At 39.7% G+C, this 21,571-nt stretch overlaps 1 protein-coding gene across 11 annotated transcripts in view; it reads left to right on the plus strand.

Annotated features, from left to right (window-relative positions):
• Neo1 (neogenin 1) overlaps nt 1-21,571 on the plus strand; it is a 205,334-nt gene that overhangs the window by 174,913 nt on the left and 8,850 nt on the right. For 6 of the 11 annotated variants that reach the window (XM_087198987.1, XM_087198988.1, XM_004855512.4 and 3 more), the window contains exons 20-24: nt 932-1,126; nt 4,658-4,726; nt 10,892-11,036; nt 17,028-17,266; nt 17,790-17,882. In XM_087198987.1, the coding sequence (XP_087055113.1) occupies nt 932-1,126; nt 4,658-4,726; nt 10,892-11,036; nt 17,028-17,266; nt 17,790-17,882 (741 nt within the window). Of the gene's footprint in view, nt 1-931; nt 1,127-1,795; nt 1,829-4,657; nt 4,727-10,891; nt 11,037-17,027; nt 17,267-17,789; nt 17,883-21,571 lie in introns of all 11 variants that reach the window. The other 5 variants (XM_004855517.4, XM_004855518.4, XM_004855511.4 and 2 more) reach the window with 1 other exon arrangement.

Raw genomic sequence — 21,571 nt, forward strand, 5'->3', positions numbered from 1 at the left:
AAATAACAATTCTGCTCTTTTACCTTGAAGACTCAAATGCCCATTAGAGTTTTAATTCCTTTTCCCTGCAATCCTGCCACTTCAGGTTCCTAAGCTCTTACAACTAGTTAGAAGCTTGAGTTGGCCTTGGCCTTGGAAAGGAATGGGAATTTTTCCTCAGACTTTCAGAAGGAGGTCTTCCACAGTAGAGAGGATACTGTGCCCTCAGCCTTATCAAGGAGGGGAAGCCTGATGAAATTTGGCTGTTGGTCCTTCCCTTTTGCGCCTCTGCTCCATGGAAGTGGGTGCTAAGGAATGAGTTTGTATTCTGAAATATGAATAAGGTGACCTAAAGAAGTGTTTCATCGCACTGTCCTCCTTTTAGCTTTTCATAGGAATCCCTTTCCATAAACTCTGATCTTTATGTCGTTTTTTTTTGGTTTTTGACTCTTCCCCTTCCGTGAAAGAATCAAGCACAGCTTGACCCAGATTACATTTTACTTTGTCTTTTAAAACCACACACAACGGTGGGTGTTTGCATGGTGTCAATCAGGTAGGCTAGCAGTTGAGGTTTCCTCCTCATCCATGGGGATTGAGTGCCCCCTGGTGGAAATATTTGGTGACAGTTCACTGGCTTCTTTCACCAGAGTGTAAGGTTGCCACCCATCTGCCACGAGTTTTTCCTCCTAGGATATCACTTTGATGAGAGCTAAACCAGCATGTCAGGCCATTACTGGTTTTCAAAACTGCATTATTTTAATTGGAAATCCTTGAGGAGGCAAACGTTTTAGAGCTTTGAATGATACAAACGGCCCACTACTGCATGCATGCCATAGGTTTGTTACCACTGTGTTATAGTAGGCATATAATGATAATATATACTTATTGGCTTCCTGATTACAAAAAGAAAAACGGGAATGAGATTTCTTTTCCCATTAACTCCTTTGGACAGGCTACATCATATATTACAGTACAGATGTGAATGCGGAGATACATGACTGGGTTATTGAGCCTGTGGTGGGAAACAGATTGACTCACCAGATTCAAGAGCTAACACTTGATACTCCATATTACTTCAAAATCCAGGCCCGGAACTCAAAGGGCATGGGGCCCATGTCTGAAGCTGTGCAATTCAGAACACCTAAAGGTAAATCTCCCTGAGCTGAGGGTTTTGTTATGTGTCTCTTTAGTGGGTCTGTGCTTACACGTATCACTTTGGCAGATAGCATCTATTAGTAATATAAGAAGTCCTGTGAGTAATACATGTGTGAAGATTTATCCCAAAGGATCCCTCACCCACCCACTGACCACCAAATCAGTACTACCCAGTTTACTGGGCTAACCATTTCACAGCAGGGGAACTGGCTCCAGGCTGTTTGGGGCAGATGAATTGCAGTGCTGTGCAAGTTATTACCAGTCAAATTAGATATGATCCATTTGTTTCTCATTCATAGTGATACAGCATGTTATTGTAATGGGTGGTTCTCTTTCAACACACACAGGCTGTTAATCTAAAAGGCTTATTTGTGGGCCTTTGTAGAGAATAAGAGACTAAGAGGTCTTTATACCTTTTGTATAAAACTTGAGATAAGAAAATGAAGATAAAATATCAAAAGTTTAGGCTAATGAAATTTAGTTGGGGCCTGAATCTGGGATTGTGGAAGCCCAGATATCTTTTCTGTTAGCACTAAAAGCAAGACTCAATTTGTCTGAAAGTTTGTGGGTTTTTTTTTTTCTTTAAATCTTCTGTATGTCCCATCTTCAAAGCTTGTGATCCTTGCTCTTGTTTTTTCTTCCCCTGTGCTTGGCCTGTTAGCGGACTCCTCTGATAAAATGCCTAATGACCAAGGTAAATGAGTAGATGGCCTCTCTCCTCTTCTTTCTTTTGTGACCTCTTATTAGCTTTTTGTTTTCGTTTCTTTTTTTTTCTTCCTCTTAAAAGTCAGCATCGTATATTAAAACCACCTATTTATTGGCCAGTGTGGAATGGAGTCCCATGTTTGTAGCACTCGGGGTATCTGAAAAGCTGGAGGATTTACTTAGTAGCTAAACAGACTGGTGGAAGAAACTGAGTTGAATAAACCAAGTTCTCAGCTGTAACATATTGGGCATGAATGTGAGCCAGATTATCTTTATATGCTGTGATACTGAAGTTCTATATCAATGATGGGCATTGGGGCTGGGGATTTGGCTCAGTGGCACCACAAGTTGGAATCAAATTCAGTAAATATTGTACCCCCCCAACCTACATGTTTATCTTACTAAATTACATGATTATCCATCAGCAAGAATGCTTTCTTTATTCTGTTACAGTGAGTTCATTCAGAGCTCTTTTTCCTTTTCTTCTCTTAAATATATCTGATCATTTTAAAAGAGGATGAAACTATTAATATGGAAACATAGGAAGAATGGGCATTGGTCATTCTTGAAATCATCTGTCATCACTTCACTGTAATGACCATGGTGGAAGGGTGGCTATACTTTGTGATTTTGATCTCTCAGAAGTCAGTTAGCTAGATTTCCATACTGAGAAAGAACACTAAATGTAAATTTTGTGATACAAGAATAGTTATTAGAAATACAGGGTCTTTGGATCTTGATTAATGCAAGGAAGAGTCAGAACTTGAAGTATCAAGTTTCGGGGCTTTGGACATGTGTTTGCATTCAGGGAATCTTGCTGGACTGTGAGGAAACTTCAGATAATATTTTTTTGTGTGTGTAGAAGCATGAGAATATAAAAATAATTATAATGTACATGCATGGAATATAAATGTCCTCATTGTTCTCTTCACTTGACAGCTACAATGCAGCTCTTAGCTGCACCACACTTGTGGTAATTAAAATTCTTTACATACTGGTACTTTTGGTGTTAGATTCATCCTTGAATTTCTTGCCCATAGTTTAAATTTAAAAGAAAAAAGGTTGAGAAATAAGAGTATAAATTGGTCAGTTTATTGGCAAAGTATGTTCTTTGGCAATTATTTCCATGATACAGTGCTCTGGATAGTTTGCTTAACTGTAGCTAATGATCACATACACTCAGATGTGAAGAATATTAATGGGCTGAGCCAGCACTCAGAATGAAAAAAGTACATGGATAACAAGCCTTGACACAAGATGTGTGCTCTCTGGGGAAGTGATAGCACAGGATAAATGGGTAAAGGAAGAAGTATGGACAATGGAAAAGGGATAGGGGATTAAGTTAAATTCAGGAATTTGTCCTTTTTGACATCCAAGAACTTCTGTTATTTTCTTGTGGGGGTTTTCGGCTTTTGGAAATAGCAAACATTGTTTTATTCTCCACACATTTATTCTGTTAAGTGAACTAGTTCAGGTAACTTAAGATTTGAATTGCTTTCATTTCCTTTAAGTCTGATAATTTACAGAACTTTGATACCAGCTGTACTGTTTTGTAGAAACACATCTAGTTTATGCTTTTCTAGTAGAGCTTTTTTAGTAGAAATAACTGTCATTTACAAATGTTTTCTGAAGTTCCATCCTTTCTGCCCCTGTAAAAACATAGTATTTCCCTGAAGATTTATTATGCTTGTAATAATAATGGTAACATTTATTGAACATTTACTATACATCAAACTATAGTCAAAATATTTTATAATATTAAATTTCTCTTTAATCCTCATAACAGTTTTGTGAAGTAGATACCATTCTTATGCCTGTTTTATAATGAGAAAACTAAGGCCCAAAAAGAAAAGCAACTTGCCCAAAGTCAATTATATATAATGGAGCCAAGTATTCAAGTGTTAGGTATTATATGCCATTAAGTATAAGGAAAAGCTTTCACTTTCAAGCCTCTTTTCAAAAGGAGCACACTTTCTGGCTACAAACCTTAGATTAAGGATTACCTTTATTTTACTGGGGAAAGGCTCCTTTTATTTGCTTTACCAAAGCAGCTTTTCCTATAATTGTGAGAAACAAGTTCAAGTCCAAGAATAAGAATGTTTTTAAAAACCGATACTTGGCATTTTCTGAAGCCTGCCGCTGGGATGGCCCCGAGTGTGAAGTCATGGCCTCTTTTTCTGTGTTCCTTGATGATGGGCTAGGAGACAGTATCCTTTGTGAGCAATTAAAAGGAAGATAATTTTTTCCATCTTTGGATGTTTAGGTGACAGAGCAAGAACTGAGAATTCAGTTTAGACCTTCATTTATCTTTCTGCTCCTGCCTAGGCTAACTTTACACTGGAAAGGCAGTTATAATTTGAGAAAAGAATTGAAACAGTATTGACAACCAGTAGGCCAAATCAGCATAACTGAGTTCTTTAGAAGAACATAGCTCTTCAGTGCAGGCATCAACCTAACAGTGTCCCTTGGTTCCTTTTCCAGTAAAATCTACTTTTGCCATGAGTCCTGAGCAGCCCTTGAGGAGATGTTTCCTGAGTGAGAGAATTGGGTCTGTCCCTACTTGCTGATCAGCAGTAGCAGTCTGGTCACAGCAGTGGAGCAAAAGTGTCAGCCTTTCAGATGCCTCATTGCGCAGAAAGCTAAACCTTAGTTTGCTTTTCACACATAGACTGTATTTTCCCGTTATTTATGTGCTACTTTATTTTCTCATGGACAAGTAGACTGAAAATATTTTTGTTTTTTGTCGAAATAATAGCTGTGAAGTGGACTGTCACAGCAGTGTGTTGAGTCATTACTGACATGATCTCTTCTGCTTCAGCCTCAGGGTCTGCAGGAAAAGGAAGCCGGCTGCCAGACCTAGGACATGACTACAAACCTCCAATGAGTGGTAAACCCCTTACTTTGGCATTTTTAGCTTCCTGTGGACATGAAGCAGTTTTGCTTAAGTCCTGAAATGTCTTTTATAGCTGGAGTAGTGTGTTGCAGCATGTTGGCCTATTCCCTTTTAATTACAAGGTCTAACATTAGGCATTTTGTGACAAATGTTTCCTGAATTACTGAAAGTCCATTTATTTTAGGGTCCATAAATAAAATTGTTCTCCCACATAGCAACTTAAGGTAAGTTCCTAATTGTTAAAATTAAGAATAGTTAAATTACTGGGCCGAGGATTTAGCTCAGTGGTTCTGCCTCCTGCCTCGTAAGTGCAAGGTCCCAAATTTGATCTCTGGTACCAAAAAAACAAAACAAAACAAAATACTAATTCCTATTATTTAGACAAATTCTTAAACAATTTCTGAATTCTAATCTCTAGAAAAAGAGATTTTTCAAAAATAAACCCTCTAGCAAGATCACCCAAAACAAGTCAAAGAAATGTTTTAGAACCATTAAAGTTCTCCAAGTACCACTTAGTGTACTGTTTTCACTTTGGGAATTCTAGAAAATTCTTCCCACTGTCCTCAGCATCCTAAGAGCTGATGCCTTCTAATTTAATAGCACCTCGTCTACAGAACTTTGTTCACCATTTCTAAGTTACTTTCACACATGAAATCACATTTGATCCTCAGAACACAGGAAAGGAGAGACTCAGTGGAGAAGTAATATGCCTGGAGCCATCCACTGATTGTAACTAGGACCAAAATCTAGGCTTCTCTCCTTTTTTGGGGATGGGGGGCTACTGGGGATCAAACTCGGGTCCTTGTGCTTGCGGAGCAGGCGGCAGAACCACTAAGCTAAATCCCCAGCCTGGCTTCTGTCTCCTGATTGTGCTTTTTCCACTATCGCAGCACCCTAAAAAGCAGGGGGTTCCATGCCACATGTGAGAATCCAAAGTGGCAAAATCTCTACAAAAGTGGTTAATAGAATTGACCCTGTGTGGTCACCCCTGCCCAGTATTGAAGAGAAGAACCTGTCTTCTGGAGACTTACGATCTAGTCATGGGAATGCAATGATCTTTTACTCTGGCTGTCTGTTTGAATCAGAAATGGTTCAACTCATCCTTGAGTGAAATCAGCCTGTTTTTAGGAGAACCATACAAGCGTTCATGCTTCTAAACATTTTATGCTCTAAGCTTAAAGATTATTTACAGGTCCTCCTTCTCCATGCATTTGTTATATTCTGTGGTATCCACGGTATAATGTCAAGATGCGAGAAAAGTAATTACTCTTTTGTCTTTTCTTTCATTTATGCATTTATTCATGCATGCATTTTTTTTTTGCTTACTTGTTTTGTTTTTTCTTAAGTTCTTTTATTGGTACATTTTAGGTATACAATATGTTTACATTTATCATTGGGTGTTTGTACCTGTACATGATGTATCTTGGTTCTTATTTTTTCCCCATTGTCTGTGCGACCTCCACCCGCTCCGCTCTTCCCTATTTACATAGACTTTGTTTCCATTTTTTTTTCCTTTTCTCATAATTTTTCCTTTCCCTTCTTTCCTTTCCCCTTCCCCTCCCTTCACCCCTGCCTCTTTGGACCTTTTTTCCTATTTCAAATTATCAATTATTCATTTTAATCATTTTAACCCTTAATTACACTTTCAGTTTCTCACACTAGAGAAACTATTCGGTATTGACTCATGTGTGTCCTATTTATTTCACTTAAGAGTATGATCTCGATATGCATCCATTTAGCTATAAATGACTCTAGTTTCTCGTTCTTTATGGCTGAGTAGTACTCCATTTTATAAAAAAAACCACATCTTCTTTATCCAGTCTCCAGTTGATGAGCACTTGGGCTGTTTCCAAGCTTTAGCTATTACAAACTGTGCCGCCATAAACATGGGTGCACATATATCGCTGTAGTATGATCCTATTAATTCTTTTGGGAAGATACCCAGCAGGGGAATAGCTGGGTCAAATGGGACCTCTAGTCCTAGTTCTTTGAGATATCTCCATACTGATTTCCACAGTGGTTGGACCAGCCTGCACTCCCACCAACTATGAAGAAGGGTTCCTTTCTCCCCATAACCCCGCCAGCATTTGTTATTGGTTGATTTCTTGATAGCAGCCATTCTTTCTGGGGTGAGGGGGAATCTGAGTGTTGTTTTCATCTGCATCTCTCGAATGACCAGTGATGTTGAACATTTTTTCATATATTTATTTGCTGCTTTCACTTCTTTGTCTGAGAAATGTCTGTTCATTTCAGATGCCCATTTTTGAATTGGGTCTTTGAATTGGGGGGGGTCTAATTTATTTCAGTTCTTTATATATTCTAGATGGTAGTCCTTTGTCTGAGGTACAGCTGCTAAAAATTTTTTCCCCACATTGTAGATTATCTGTTAGCTCTGTGGGTGATTTCTTTTGCAGTGCAGAAGGTTTTTAATAAGATGAGATCCCAGTTGTTGATTCTTTGTGCTAGTTCCCGTGCTACTGAGGTTTTATTCATAAAGTCTTTTCCTATGCCAGTGTCTTCAAGAGTTCTACCTAACTTATCTTCCAGCGAGTTTAGTGTTTCTGTTTTAATATTTAGATCTTTAGGGCCCGGGATTTAGCTCAGTGGGGATTTAGCTCAGTGGTTCCAGTGCTTGCCTCGCAAGTGAAAGGTCCCAAGTTCTATCCCCAGTACCAAAAAAAAAATTAGATCTTTAATCCACTTCGATCTTAGTTTAATGCATGGTGATAAGTATGGGTTTAGTTTTAATCTTTGACAGGTTGAAATCCAGTTTTTCCAACACCATTTATTAAATAGGCTATCTTTCCTCCAATGATGGTGGTTGGCTCCTTTGTCAAAGATGGTGGCTGCGTATGTCTGGAGTTGTTTCTGCATCTTCTAACCTATTCCACTGATCCTCAGGTCTGTTTTTGCCAGTACCATGCTGTTTTTATCACAGTAGCTTTGTTGTATAGTTTCAAGTTGGGGATTGTGATACCCCTGCCAATGCATGCATGTTTTTAAGGTTCAGATTCTATGTGGCAGGCTATGGGAGGAAGAGGAATACCTGATAGAAAAAAGGGAAAACTTTGTAGAACTCAAGTCTTAAAGATGCACAGAAGATTGCTAAATGTCAGAGAGGGATCAGACCTTCCAGGAAGCACTAATGGCATATCCAAAGGGAGGCAGTGTAAAAGCACCTCCACCTAGAGACAAGGGAGAGATTGAGTTGAAAAGATAGATAGAACCAGACTGGCAAGGGCTCAAATGGCAACACTTAAAAATTAGAACATTAGCCTCTACTGGTACACTAAGACTTCCATTTACTCATCTCTGCTGTTACTCTGATACCAATGAAGAAAGAGTTGGGGGCTAAAAGTATGAAGTCAGCGAAAAGCTGTTAGGAAGCTATTGCAATAGCCCAGAAAAAGCATAAAGAAATGGCGTGTCCTGTTGCCTCACACAGACATGTGATACCCGCTTTGGCAACTCACTCTTAAGTTTTTCTTAGGTGGAAGCTTTTGTTCAGGTCATGTATTAGATATCAAATGCAGTAAAATGAGAATTTGTCTCTGTTGCATGCAGAAAGAACTGCCACCACTTCTGCTTGCTTCTCATACCCAGCTCTCCAGCCTCTGATCTGCAGTGACTGCCCCACCAAATATCTGACCCAGTAGCTCAGCACTGTTAATAACAGTGTTAGAGGAAACCTTATTCTGACATGAACAATGTGCTTAATTTTATTGGTTCTTGTATTGTAGTCTTTCCCAAAGATGATGTTATTTTATTGATGGTTACTATGTACAACTTAAGTTGTCTATCTGCTTACCTTTTTCTCAGAAATGAAGGATAAAAGTGATTGAACCAAATGTAGAAGAATAAGCTCTTAAGCCCTTCTGAATCAGCCCTAGATTTAGCACTATGCTTAGATGTAGTCTGTAAAATCATAGAATCAGAATTGGAAGGTCAGCTAATCCAGTGTTGTAGAAGGGATTGCCACAATGAGTGTGAGCTTGGATTAGATCAAAAATTTATAACCCAGGGCTGGGGATTTAGCTCAGTGGTTTCGCTGCCTGCTGCGCAAGCGCAAGGACCCGAGTTCAACCCTCGGTACCCCCCCCAAAAAATTAAAAAATAAATAAATAAATAAATAAATAAATAAATTTATAACCCAAGTGGTATATGAGAACCACTTTGGGAAATTTTTTTAAAATACAGTTTCACAGACCATACTTCCTGGTAAGAATCTTCCATAACATCTCACTGGTAAGATGCCTTTCTTAAATACTTTTAGTAACTAAAGACTCATTACTTGGCAAGGCAGCTCATGTCATTATTGTACAGCTCTGATTGTTACGTAAGAGGGAGAGAGAGTAGCTAGAAGTAAAGATAGCAGATATCCATGGTTAGTTCTATGGGATTTGCCACATTTCATAATGTGAGCATACATCACTTGAGTTGGGAAGAAAAGAAATATATTTCAAGAAATAGAAGGTGAAAGACTCAGCTACATTACAGAAGGCCTTGATTTAAAAAAAAAGCCTGGACCTCATCATATAAGCAATGGGAAAATAATAACAGGAAGAATGAAATCTGAATTTCTTTGAGGTCCTAAATAGTCTCACCTCTGTACGCTCCTCTGGCCTCATCTCCATTGTTTTCTCCTCATTCCCTTCCTTCTTAAATTGCGTCTCTCTGTGCTTAAGCAACTCTGGCTGCCTTTTTCTGCCTCAGGGTCCTTCCATAGCTGTTCCCTCCCCCTGGAGCGTTCACATACCTCAGATCTTTATATGATGAGATCTTTCTTGTCATTCAAATATCAGTTCAAATGCCATCTTCTCAGAAGCTTTTTCTTTTTTTTTAAATTATCAATACAATGAAACAGATTAAAACAAATCAAACTTAGAATCCAGGTTGAGTGTACTAGATAACTTTCCTGAATGGCTTGCTCCTTAGTACTATACACAGGACTCAAAAGTGTAGGAGCTGGGCGTGGTGGCGCATGCTTGTAATCCAAGCACTCAGAAGGCTGAAACAGGAGAATTGCTATGTGTTCAAGGCCAGCCTGAAGTACTTAGTGAGACCCTGTCTCAAAAAAACAAACAAAAATAAGTAAGTAAAGAAAAAGAAAGAAATTATAGGAATATGCAAGTTCAGGCTCCAGGCCAACTTCTCCAAAATCATGGAAAGTAATTATGCACATGGGCAGACCCCTGTGCTCCCCTATTTCTCTTGGACAGAACCAGGGAGAGTGACCTCCTGAGGGTATCCATCCTAGATTCAGAAAAGCTTTTTCACCACTCGGTCTAAATTAGTCACCCAGTCACTCTATATCACATCCCCTCATTTTTTCCATACCACTCATTATTCACTAGTAATACCTTACTTGATTATTGTTTACCCCAGCTCTGCCCCCAAAATTCATATCTTTGTTGTTGACCATTTCATCCTTGGTACCTAGAACAATGGCTGGGACATAATACATAGTATTAGTGTGTATGTTCAGACTTAACTTCTTTCCTGAAGTTGAGAAAGAAAATTTCCTCTGCAAGCTGTGTGTTCATTAAAAAAAAAAAAAGAGTTGTGTGTCCGTCCCCTTTCCCACTTCAACACCCCCCTCCCCCCGCAATTAGGGATTGAACTTAGGATCTTGCAAGACAGGCGCAGTGCCACTGAGCTAAATCTCCAGCCCCAAAGAGGTGCTTTTTTTCAAGTAATATTTTCATAACTTTAAACATCTGTATGTTAAAGGAACTTTTGTATGAGTATACACTTTTAAAATGGTTTTGAAAGCCAAAAAACCAAAATGATATAGAAATGGTGCATTTTCAAGATGAATTTATACATCCTATAAATCACCAGAAAAGCAAAACTATTTATTTATCCAAGTATATCTGAACACTTGAAAGTTCTTAAATGTTCGATACAATTGAAGAAGCTTTTATTGAATACCATCTTTGAACAAGGCTCTGTGGTGAGCCTGGCACACAGGGAAGACTCAGCTCTCTAGGAGCTCATAATGTAGAGGAGATAGCCATATTCATACAGCACCTTATACTGCATGGTGATGAGTGCTATAAAGGAAACTCCCCTGAAGTATATTGGAATGGTTATGTGGCCTAATTGAATGTGTTTGTAATTCTCTAACAAACTAATAGATGTACCATTTTCCTTGTACAGGCAGCAACAGCCCTCATGGGAGCCCCTCTCCTCTAGACAGCAATATGCTGCTGGTCATCATTGTTTCTGTTGGCATCATCACCATTGTGGTGGTTGTGATCATTGCTGTCTTTTGTACTCGGCGAACCACCTCTCACCAGAAAAAGTAAGGATCCCCAGATGTAATCCGTAGATTTGTGGTTTGTTTTTTGTCTTTTTTTTTTGCTTTTGTGTGACTCAGAGTGGTACAAAGAGTTACATAGACTACATCAAAAGCAATTTTAAATACAAGTACAGTCATGCACTGTTTCATTCAGTGAGCATGTCTCAGTCATATTTATGTCACTGAAACAAAATATCTGATACTTGTAACTTAAAGGAGAGGTTTATCTGGCTCATGATTTCAGAAGGTTCAGTCCATACGGGGCTGGATTTAAGGCAGAAACAGCATTGGCAGAGGGCCCGGTGGATGAAAGTTGTTCAACCTATGGCAGACAGGAAGCAGAGCAGAGGAACAGTGCCAGAGAAAGAGGAGCCAGGGACCAGGTATAGAACCCAAAGTCATGCCTCCATGACCTACCCAGTACAACCAGAAGTATGCCATAGTAATCTCCTAGGCAGCTCTCAAACTAATCAAGTGGGCGATCCAGCTTAACTGTCACAGAAGGTCCCCTAAAATAGTGGAGCTGGAAAATTCCTGCACTAGTGAACACGCACCTGAAGAAGAGAAAGAGAAAAAGAAACTACAGAGGAATGAAAGCCGTAAGAGAATTTACAGTAAAAGTTTAACAAAAGCTTTCACAGACCTCAATGAGCTCTGTAAAAGGCTGAGCATGGTAGTATAATCCTAGCACTGAGAGGCTTAGGCAAGAGGATTGCAAGGTTAAGCCCAGCCTGGGCAATTTAGCAAGAGCCCCTATCTCCAGAAAAAATTGTTTTTAAAAGGCTAGGATATAGCTTAGTGTGAAGGCCCTAGGTTTAGTCCCCTGTACTCCCAAAGTTTGAAAATATGGACCCCAAAACTGAAAGGGTTTCATTAACAGAAGAATGTTCATGGTATGTTATCTGCTTACAAGCAAATCTGTGAAGAGAAACAGACAAACCAAGCAAACCATGATAAACATAACTGAAGGGTAACACCTGCTCAAGAAGAGCCTTGGGCAGGGTGTCAGGAAGAATTAATTCTAAAGACTTTATTGTCACAGATGACAGCTCTATGTATCTCAAAGAAGATCTTCTAAACTTGAGACAGTCTTTGACCCTAGATCACATTTAACTCATATCTGGCCAGCAAGACAGTAGCGATAACACAACTACTTAGTTATAGTATCCTGAAAGATCATAAGATGGGGGGTTGCTCTGTGAAAGAGAAAGAAATTCATGTCTGTGCTTATGATTATCTTTCAGACTTGGTCTGCCTAAGGCAAGAATGCATGTATTTAATAATGATAAATTTGTTTGTTTTCAGTATATAGGGTATGTACAAGCTATCTTATAATTGCTGCTGGTAATGACTTTGTCATCTTCTGTAGGTTATGTGATGTTTTAAAATCTCTCTCCACTCAAATAAAACAGCTTTCCACAGTTTGCATTATGTCACTCTTCCAGGAGAATGAGGGCTTCTTTTATATGCCTTCTGACCACTGCCTCTTACAGCTGTCCCTGTCTACTTTTGATTATGGAAAATGGTTTCCCTTAAAAGCCTCAAAGACGACATTTTTTTTCCTACTCTAGAACTTTTTTTTTGCAAGCTTCTTTATTTGGCATTTCACATTATCTGTTTTCATAAACTTTTATATCTGTTTTAGAAATCTTGAGATCTTTATTTAATGGAATCTAAAAACCAAAATGACAATACTTTAGTGCCATGGGAAATTTAAAGTTCAAAGTAAATCATAAAGGAGGTACTTTGCAGATTGAGACTAGGAAAATGAGTTGAGAACAGCTCCGTACTCTTGTTTTTGACTCTGTAAGTCCTACAGATTTGAGTCCTTTGTTTAAAATGGTGTATTAAATCTTCACAGGGGTTTCCTCCTCCTCTTTCACAGTGAGCTGCTTTACAAGTGTTCTGTCGGCCACTGAAAAATATAAATGAAATTTTCCTACTGCTTTTCTTCCTCTCTAATACATGAAGTTCCTCCCATTTAGATAGTAATTTATAACATTTTACAACCTGAAAGTCAATAGAGAATTTATCCTTCTTGTTTCTTTAGTACATTTTTTTTGTCCCCTCACTTTCTACAGATAATCCAGGCTTCTCCTTGAAGAAGGTAGAAGCTAACAGATGATGTATTAGTTTTTGTGTTGCTGTGTCCAAAATACCCAAGACTCAGTATTTTATAAAGTAAAGAGATTTATTTGGCTTATGATTCAAGTGGCTAGAGAGTCCAAATAACATGGTATTAGTGCCTTGTGAGAACCACCTGTCACAACACAGCAGAGAATCAGAAAGAGAACCAGTCACATACAAAAGAGGGACACAGGGGCTGGGGATTTAGCTCAGTGGTTCCGCTGCCTGCCTCGCTAGCACAAGGACCCGCGTTCTATCCCCGGTACCAAAAACAAAAGAAGGACACAGAAGAAGATACCAGGCTCCCTATGACGGGTGGTTTTCTTGAGAACCAGCCTTATCCCGCAAGAATTCCCTTAATCTCTTCTTAGGGATCCCCGACTGACCTAATTACCTCCCACTCCACCCTACCTCTTTAAGATGCCACCACCTCTTGTCACCATTAATGTCAGCAGATGAGAACTACCTCAGTGTAAAACCATCTAATCTAAAACCTTTCTACATTAGTTATAATCATTTCCTTCCCCTTCCTATGTGTACTTCCTCCTGTTTGAAGCCAGCTCCAGACCTCACTATCTCCTGTCTTTCTAAGACTTGACAACTTGCTGTTGTCCCTGTCTCCCAGCAAAGCTGATCTCTCACTCTCTGTTGGGTTTGTCCCTTCAACATTAAAGTATGCTTAAACTTCCATCTTAAAATATAATTACAGTCCTAGCTCTTCTACTGCATGGTTATTACCACCAGGTGCTTACAAACCCGTCTTCCCTTTTCTCCAGAATTCCTTGAATACAGTCATCTTTCAGTATCCGTAGGGGTTTGGTTCCATGGCTTCTCCACAGGTACCAAAATTCAAGGATCCTCAAAGCGTTGTATAAAATGCCTTAGTATTTACTTACATATAAACTACACACAGTCTCCTTTATATTGTGAATCATCTCTAGATTACTTATACAGATTGAGTATCCCTTATCCTAAATGCTTGATATTTTAAGTCTCTTTCTCCACTCAAATAAAATACATTGGATAGCATTACATCACTTTTCCAAGGGAATAAAAGCTTCCTTTATATGCCTCCTGACCACTGTTTTTTAGATTGGAACATTTGCATAGTTTACCAGTTGAGCACTCATAAATCAAAAATTTCAGGGCCGGGGATTTAGCTCAGTGGTTCTGTCACCTGCCTCGCAAGCGCAAGGACCTGAGTTCGACCCCTGGTACCAAAAAAAAATTTCAGATTTCAGAGCACTTTGGATTTCATATTTTTAGATTAAGATGTAATACCTAATATTACCTATGTGATAGTAGTTCCATAAGCTTATACCAACGAATGATGGCATAGGCATCTCAGTCTGTGTAAGTACACTCTGATATTCATACAATAAAATTGCCTAACAGTGCATTTCTCAAGGTATCCCCATTATCATTCAACATGAGACTGCAATGAAATGCTATGTAAATAGTTATACTATATTGTTGTCTATACAGAATAATGACAAGAAAAGTCTATACATGTTTAATGTAGTTTCTTAGAAGATACTTTCAGTGTGTAGTTGGTTAAATCTGAGGATATGGTACCTGCAGATACAAGAGCACCAGCTGTACTTGTTTATACTCACTGTCCCTTCCTTCACTGCCTACTCATTTTTCAGTTTTTCTAATATGGATTCTGCCCATTTCACCAAAATTGCTTTTTCTTGGTCACTAGTAACCTCCTTATTGCTCAAGACAAAGAACATTTTTCAGTTTACTCTTTCCTTCTCAAAGCCTTCTCTTCTTGTATGCCATGACAACATATTCTTGTTTTTGTTTTTTCCAGTACCAGGGACCGAACTGAGGACCTTGCACTTGTGAGGCAGGTGCGCAGCCACTGAGCTAATGACAACATATTCTTTATCACAGAGACTTCATCCCAATCTACTCTGCCTTCACGTATAAATGCTCCTCAGAGACTGGGGCTGGGCTTATTCTCTTCTGTGCTCTCTCAAAAGAGCTCATCTACTGTTGTGGTCTCATTTACTATGAGATCTTGTCTGCTCCTGTATTTCTGTCCCCAGCCAAGGCCTCTCTTTGCTGAGTATTAGATGTATATACCCAATTGCTTCTTTCACACTTCCTCCTGAATGTCTCAGGGACACTGCAAACTCAATATGTCCAGGGCTGGGGATTTAGCTCAGTGGTTCCGTGACCTGCCTCGCAAGCACAAGGTCCTGAGTTCGATCCCTGGTACCAAAAAAAAAAAAAAAAAAACTCAGCATGTCCAGAATGGTTTATAATCCTTTTAGTCAAACCCCTTCAACTCCATGATTCCCAGTGTTAGTAAGTGACTTAAGCCAGAAATGTTGGCCACATCCTTTGCTCTTGTTTCTTCTTTACCCACATCGCAGCCTACCTTCACTTACCAAATCTGGTCATTCTGCCTCCTAACCTTTCAGATCTTCCTCTTCCTTCCATTTCCACTCTCCCAAGCCACCATCAGTCATACCAAGACAATTAAAGTATCATCTTAGCTTGACTTCTTTCCTGTCCCCCACTTCCTGAATCCATTGTTTATGATGCACAGCTGGTCTAATGTTTTAACTCGAGTCTTTCAGAGGTTTCTCATTACTCATAGAGGGAAATTCACACTCTCAGCATTGTTCTAAATGCCTATTATGATCTGGTCCCATACTACCTTCGAAGCATTATTTCCCTATCATTCTCCGCCTGGTTCACTAGGTTCCACCACTCAGGACTTCTTAAAATCCTTCTAAGACACCAGGGTGCTGCCCTCTGCTTCAGAGCTGTGAACTCAGCTGATTTTACCACCTGGAAAGCACTCTCTATCCCTTTCAGAGCTCAGCATAAACTTCCTCCATGCTACCTTAGGCCCAGCTGTTGAGAGCTGTTGTGGCACTTGACATTTCATTAACCTCAGAGCATTTAAAGATAACAGTTCACTGTCTGTCTTCCTCACTTCGAGCACTTGAAAGTGCTGAGGACACAGCAGGCTAGCACAGGATCTGGCATATACTAGGTGCCTACCACACAATTATTTGACTGACAGGAGAAACTAAAGCACAGTGAGGGAGACACTGCTATCCCCATTCTTGACTCCACTTACTTGATAATCCTAGTTTGGTTTACTGTCTTAGTTAATTTTCTCATTGTTGAGATAAAATACTCAACACTCAAAGTTAAAGGAGGAAAGGTTTATTAACCCAGTTCGTAGAGGTTTCAGTCCATAGTCACCTGGCTCCATGGCAGAGGGGCATCACAGAGGAGAAACAGTTTATGGCAGGCAGAAGGCAGCAAAGCAACAGTGGCCACCCTGTTTCTGTCCCTTATAGTACATCCCACACCCAGGGTGGGGTACCCTTAATCCCAATATCACATCCTTAATCCCAGCGTCACACACCCTGGATCCAGCCACTTCCAAGAAGCCTCATCTATGACTACATGAGGCTTTGGAGGGACATCTAGATACAAGCCATAACAGTTACTTAAAAAATGGTTCCCTCTTTCCTTTAAAAGCCATAGACTGTACCTCTGCTCCATTGTTACATTTTCTTAACTGTCTTTTCTCTGTGAATTGGAAACTTATAGAGGAACCTTTTGCTTTAGGGGTTGATTTTAAAATGCCATCTTTTAACATTCAGTAAAAGTATTCATAGGCCAATATACCCTAGTACAATCTCTAAATATATGTGGACTAGGTAGAGATAATGAGGTACTTTTACTCTTCTCAAAAATAACTTCTTGCCTCTGAGTTTTAATTCCCACCTTCGCTTGAAGCATCTCTTAGAAAGTCGGTTTTTAATCACTTAAGCCTTTTGACAAATATGTTCATAAGAATTCACTTTTTAAAGCTCCTCTTAATTTGGTGCCTAGGAAACGAGCTGCCTGTAAATCAGTGAATGGCTCCCACAAATATAAAGGGAACTCCAAAGATGTCAAACCTCCAGACCTCTGGATCCATCACGAGAGACTAGAGCTGAAACCCATTGACAAGTCTCCAGACCCAAACCCCATCATGACCGATACTCCCATTCCTCGCAACTCTCAAGACATCACACCAGTGGACAATTCCATGGACAGCAATATCCATCAAAGGCGGAACTCATACAGAGGTGCCATTCTCAATCCAGCTGTTTTCCCAAATGCTAGAAGACTATTTTCATTTCCAATTTCTAAAGTTACCTTAATTTGGCAATTCCTGTAAGAGATTAGGTTTTAAAAAACATATATTACAAGGTTTGGTCAACATTTGATGAAGCAGGGGAGAGTTCTGTGCCCATAAGTGAATCTAGATCTTTTTAAGTCTCTCCTGTGGTTTTGCTAAAGCCTTTGAATCACCTAGCGCATAACTGTGCATTGCATTCTAAATCCCTTCCATTGGACTCCAGCTGTCAATGTGGTATTCAGGTCATTCTTGGCTGGATGTTTTTACAAACACCACCCTGAACCTTAGCAGGCAGCATGATGTCACCCACTCTCTCAGTCGGAATTCCTGTGCTGCTCCAGTGCAGACATGCTTGGTCTCTATTGCGTCATTTGTGAGTTCTGAATCCCCTCCTAGAAATGTTTTACTGCTGAGGCTACTCAGTGGCCTATGGCACACAATTACAGCTAACTTCCATATTTGATATCTAGGGCACGAATCAGAGGACAGCATGTCTACACTGGCTGGAAGGCGGGGGATGAGACCAAAAATGATGATGCCTTTTGACTCTCAGCCACCCCAGCGTAAGTAAAAGTTTCTCTTTTTCTCCAGTGCTGTCCCATCATGGTGGGGCAGATGGATGATCTCTGACTTCACTCAATTCTAACACAAAACAGAATCTACCAAAGCTGTGACACCTTGAAGGAAGAAATATCAAACAGTTGTGTATTTTGCAATATTGTTCTGGAGACACCAGTATCTTGAAGTTAGAGTGAATAAACTAAAAGGCTGATTTCTTCAGTCTCCCCAGAATAGGAAAGTATCCTTTCCCTCTGAAAGTGTACAGCACCTCCACAGAGAGAGGGGGAAGCATCCTTAGAGACAGGCTGAGCTTTCTTAGGTGTCACAAGCATTCCTTAGGCTTCCTGACACGTGATTGTTGTTGAGCACCTGTGGAACTTTTATTTTTGTAATTAGTGGACTTTTTTTTTAAGGGTTAATTTAGAGTTAGTTTAGCATGGAATTTTTGAATTTGACCCAAGCCTCTTTCCCCCACACTCCTCATACTGGGAATTAAACCCAGAGCTGCTCTGCTGCTGAGCTACATCCCCAGCCCTTTTTAATGTTTATTTTGAGACAAGATATCTCTGAGTTGCCCAAGCAGGGGTCAAACTTTTGATTGTCCTGCCTCAGCCTTCCTCATTGTAGGTGTGTGCCACTGCGCCTTGCTTTCAAAGTTCATTTTAATGACCTTAAAAGTTGCTGAGTCTCCTTTAACTGTAGTTGAAATTCAAAATAAGCTAAATATCACAATTAAAAATCAAACAGTGATGGTACAAACCAATTGTTTTTTTCAAACTACTGTATCCTCTCCTGGTCTCAGTTTTTAAGTTAAGCCTTTCAGACTAGCTGACACTGTGGGGCTTTCAGTTGAGGGAGTGCTCAGCCATCTCTCTGCCAACAGATGATGAGATTTAAATAGCCATGGATGCCTTACACACAGAGGTGCACTATGGCATCCTCCACGTGGGAAAGTTCCTCTCTCCCTCTCTTCTGGTAGAAACTGCAAACGTGCAGATGTGTGCACCCCCTCCACGTCCTGGGCACATAGTACACAAATATCGTAGGTATTAGATTATAAAAAGTCAGCTTGGGGGGCCAGGGATGTAGCTCAGTGGTGCCCGTGCCTGCCTTGCAAGTAAGTGCAAGGTCCTGAATTCAATCCCAGGCACCAAAAGAAAAAAAATCACCTTTGGAATAAAAAGGCCCTTTTCTTTAGGTTTATGGCATTGAATTTGTAATGGCTAAGTAGCATATGCTTAGGATCTGTGATAGAAAGACCTGGACTTGGAAGTATGCAGGAAAAAACCAGGGTTTTCCTCTTGTCCAGGTGTCCTGCACAGTGTCCCCAGGTTTAAAGGTACAAATGTCCAAAAAGAGTAAATTAATCCATTCTGTTTTTAACTCACAAGAGGATGGTACCTTGATTGCTTATTCTGTTTGTTTTGTATAAGACCTCAATTCCTGCCTGAACAGGCTTATTTTTAAAACTTAAATTAATTATCTCTACTTCTAGATTCCTTACTATTAAATGCATTAAGGAAAAAAGATATGTGATGCCAGTTGACATCATTCTTTATTTTTTTCCTTTTTTTTTTTGGTTGGTGGAAAGGAGCATGGACGAATATCCAATATGTAATTTGTGCCTCAACAATTAGGGAGTGGATGGAATGTTTTTAATTCAAGAATCAGAAACAAGGTTAAATCCTAAGATGGACACATTTGTGCCCAGACACACTGGTGGATTTTAGGTTTTGAGAGCTCTTTTTAAAAATCCATATGACTAATATCTTTTTTCATAAGCTGGGCTTCCAAGAGTTCTGAGTTCTGGGTTGAGGCTAGAGCCATGCACTCATTATCCACCTACATTGGTCTGAAAAAACAGACCAGTGCTAGGAAGGATTTGGCTAGCATCAGAGTGAGCTCCAGTCCTAATAGAACTATTGAGGATTCAGCTAACAGCTGTTACTGCCTACTGTAGTCTAGGTAGGTGCATTCATGTTTCACTTTTATTATTTGGCAATGCCTTAAAAAAGAAAAAAAATCTATTCTATTTTTCTTTTGTGAAAGTCCACTATACCTCAGATACCTTCAGATTGCACTTTCTGGATCAAAGTCAGGAGGTTTATTCCCTCACCCCAGCCTGAATTTTGGAAAAGGCTGATTCTTCAGCATCTCACTTCTAAAAACTATGAGAACCCTCCTTAGCTACCTCTTCTGGATTTTGTTTTATTTCCATGGACCTCCTGGAGTCTTCTGGTTCCTGAAAGCAACTCAGGAGGGAAAGCCAGGCCTCATTTTGTTGCCCAGGCCTTGAGCAAGGAAGGAGCAGCTGGCTGTGCCACTTGCTTGTTTGCATGTGGCCAGGACAGGAGATAGCTAGAGAATAAATGGATCCGTTGTATTGTCTAGGATTTCTCTTCACCAAATGGTTAATGGCCTCACAAAGATCTCAGGATCCCTGGTGACAGAAGACATTTTAACAGGCTCCAGAAAGCTAAATTTTACCATAAAGTTAATGAAGTCCTTGGTTAGAGGAAAAAAAAAAAGATTCCCTGTATTCCTAGTGAGGGAGAGGGAGCTTAGAGCTGGTAATGTTGATCTTAAACATTCAGTTTCTGCAACTGTTCTGAGAAAATTTTATTCCCAAACTGGCCTTCTAATTTTTGGTTTTTTGTTTACATCTCAGAAGGTGAACATGAAGCCTCATTTAAAAGGCTTCATAAAAAGTTGTATGTAGAATCTCTGTGTGGAACTAAATGCAGTAAATTGAATCCTTAGCTATTGTGGGATGAAAGGAAATTAGGAAAGTGCATTTATATTTTAAAATACTGATGAGTGTGGTTGAAGAAATGCTGCCAAAAGCCTATAGTTCATGCTTTTAGTACTAGATTGGACCATGAAAGTTAATTTGATTTGCATTCCTTCTAAGATATGAAAACTAAACCAGGGATTTAGCTCAGTGGTGCCGTGCCTGCCTCGCAAGCACAAGCTCCTAAGTTTGATCCCCCGTACGGGGGGGGGGGGGGGGAAGGTATGAAAACTAGTTAAACAGATGCTCTTATATTAATACCCATTTCATACCTCTTTCAGCATGTAAGAAAAGACACAGTGAATTAGGGCTATACTTAAAGGGGAAGGAAAAGGGACTGTAGTACCTTTAGCAGCTCCCCTCCCCCCAAATCCCTAAGCCACTGAATACTTATGGATTTACATTTTTTGACATTCAAATAGACATTTTTAATAACTCATGTAACCCGTTTGTAATAGAAAAATTGGAAAATACTGATAAAGCAAAAAAAATTTTTTTAATCCTGACCACTCTTCCCTGCAACATTGCTTTCATTGTTAACATTTTAGTACAGGGGCCAGGGATTTAGCTCAATGGTTTTGCCGCCTGCTGCGCAAGCGCAAGGACCCGAGTTCAATCCCCGGTACCAAGAAAAAAAAAAACATTTTAGTACATATTCCTTAGGCTTTTTTTTTGTACATATACAGATACATGCATAGAGGTGCATTCATTTGTTAAAACAAAGGTAAAAATCATTGGCTAGGGCCGGGAATTTAACTCAGTGGTTCCGCTGCCTGCCTCGCAAGCTCAAGATCCTGAGTTCAACCCTGGTACCAAAAAATTATTGGCTGATTGTCCAAATCCAGCCATCTGCAATAAAAAGCCAAGGGGGTAACTGGTTGTATGGGTGGTGGGAAGGGG

Source organism: Heterocephalus glaber, unplaced genomic scaffold (genome assembly GCF_053883595.1).
Source record: "Heterocephalus glaber isolate CG9 unplaced genomic scaffold, H.glaber_assembly_v1.0 deba00001689, whole genome shotgun sequence".
NCBI lineage: Eukaryota > Metazoa > Chordata > Mammalia > Rodentia > Bathyergidae > Heterocephalus > Heterocephalus glaber.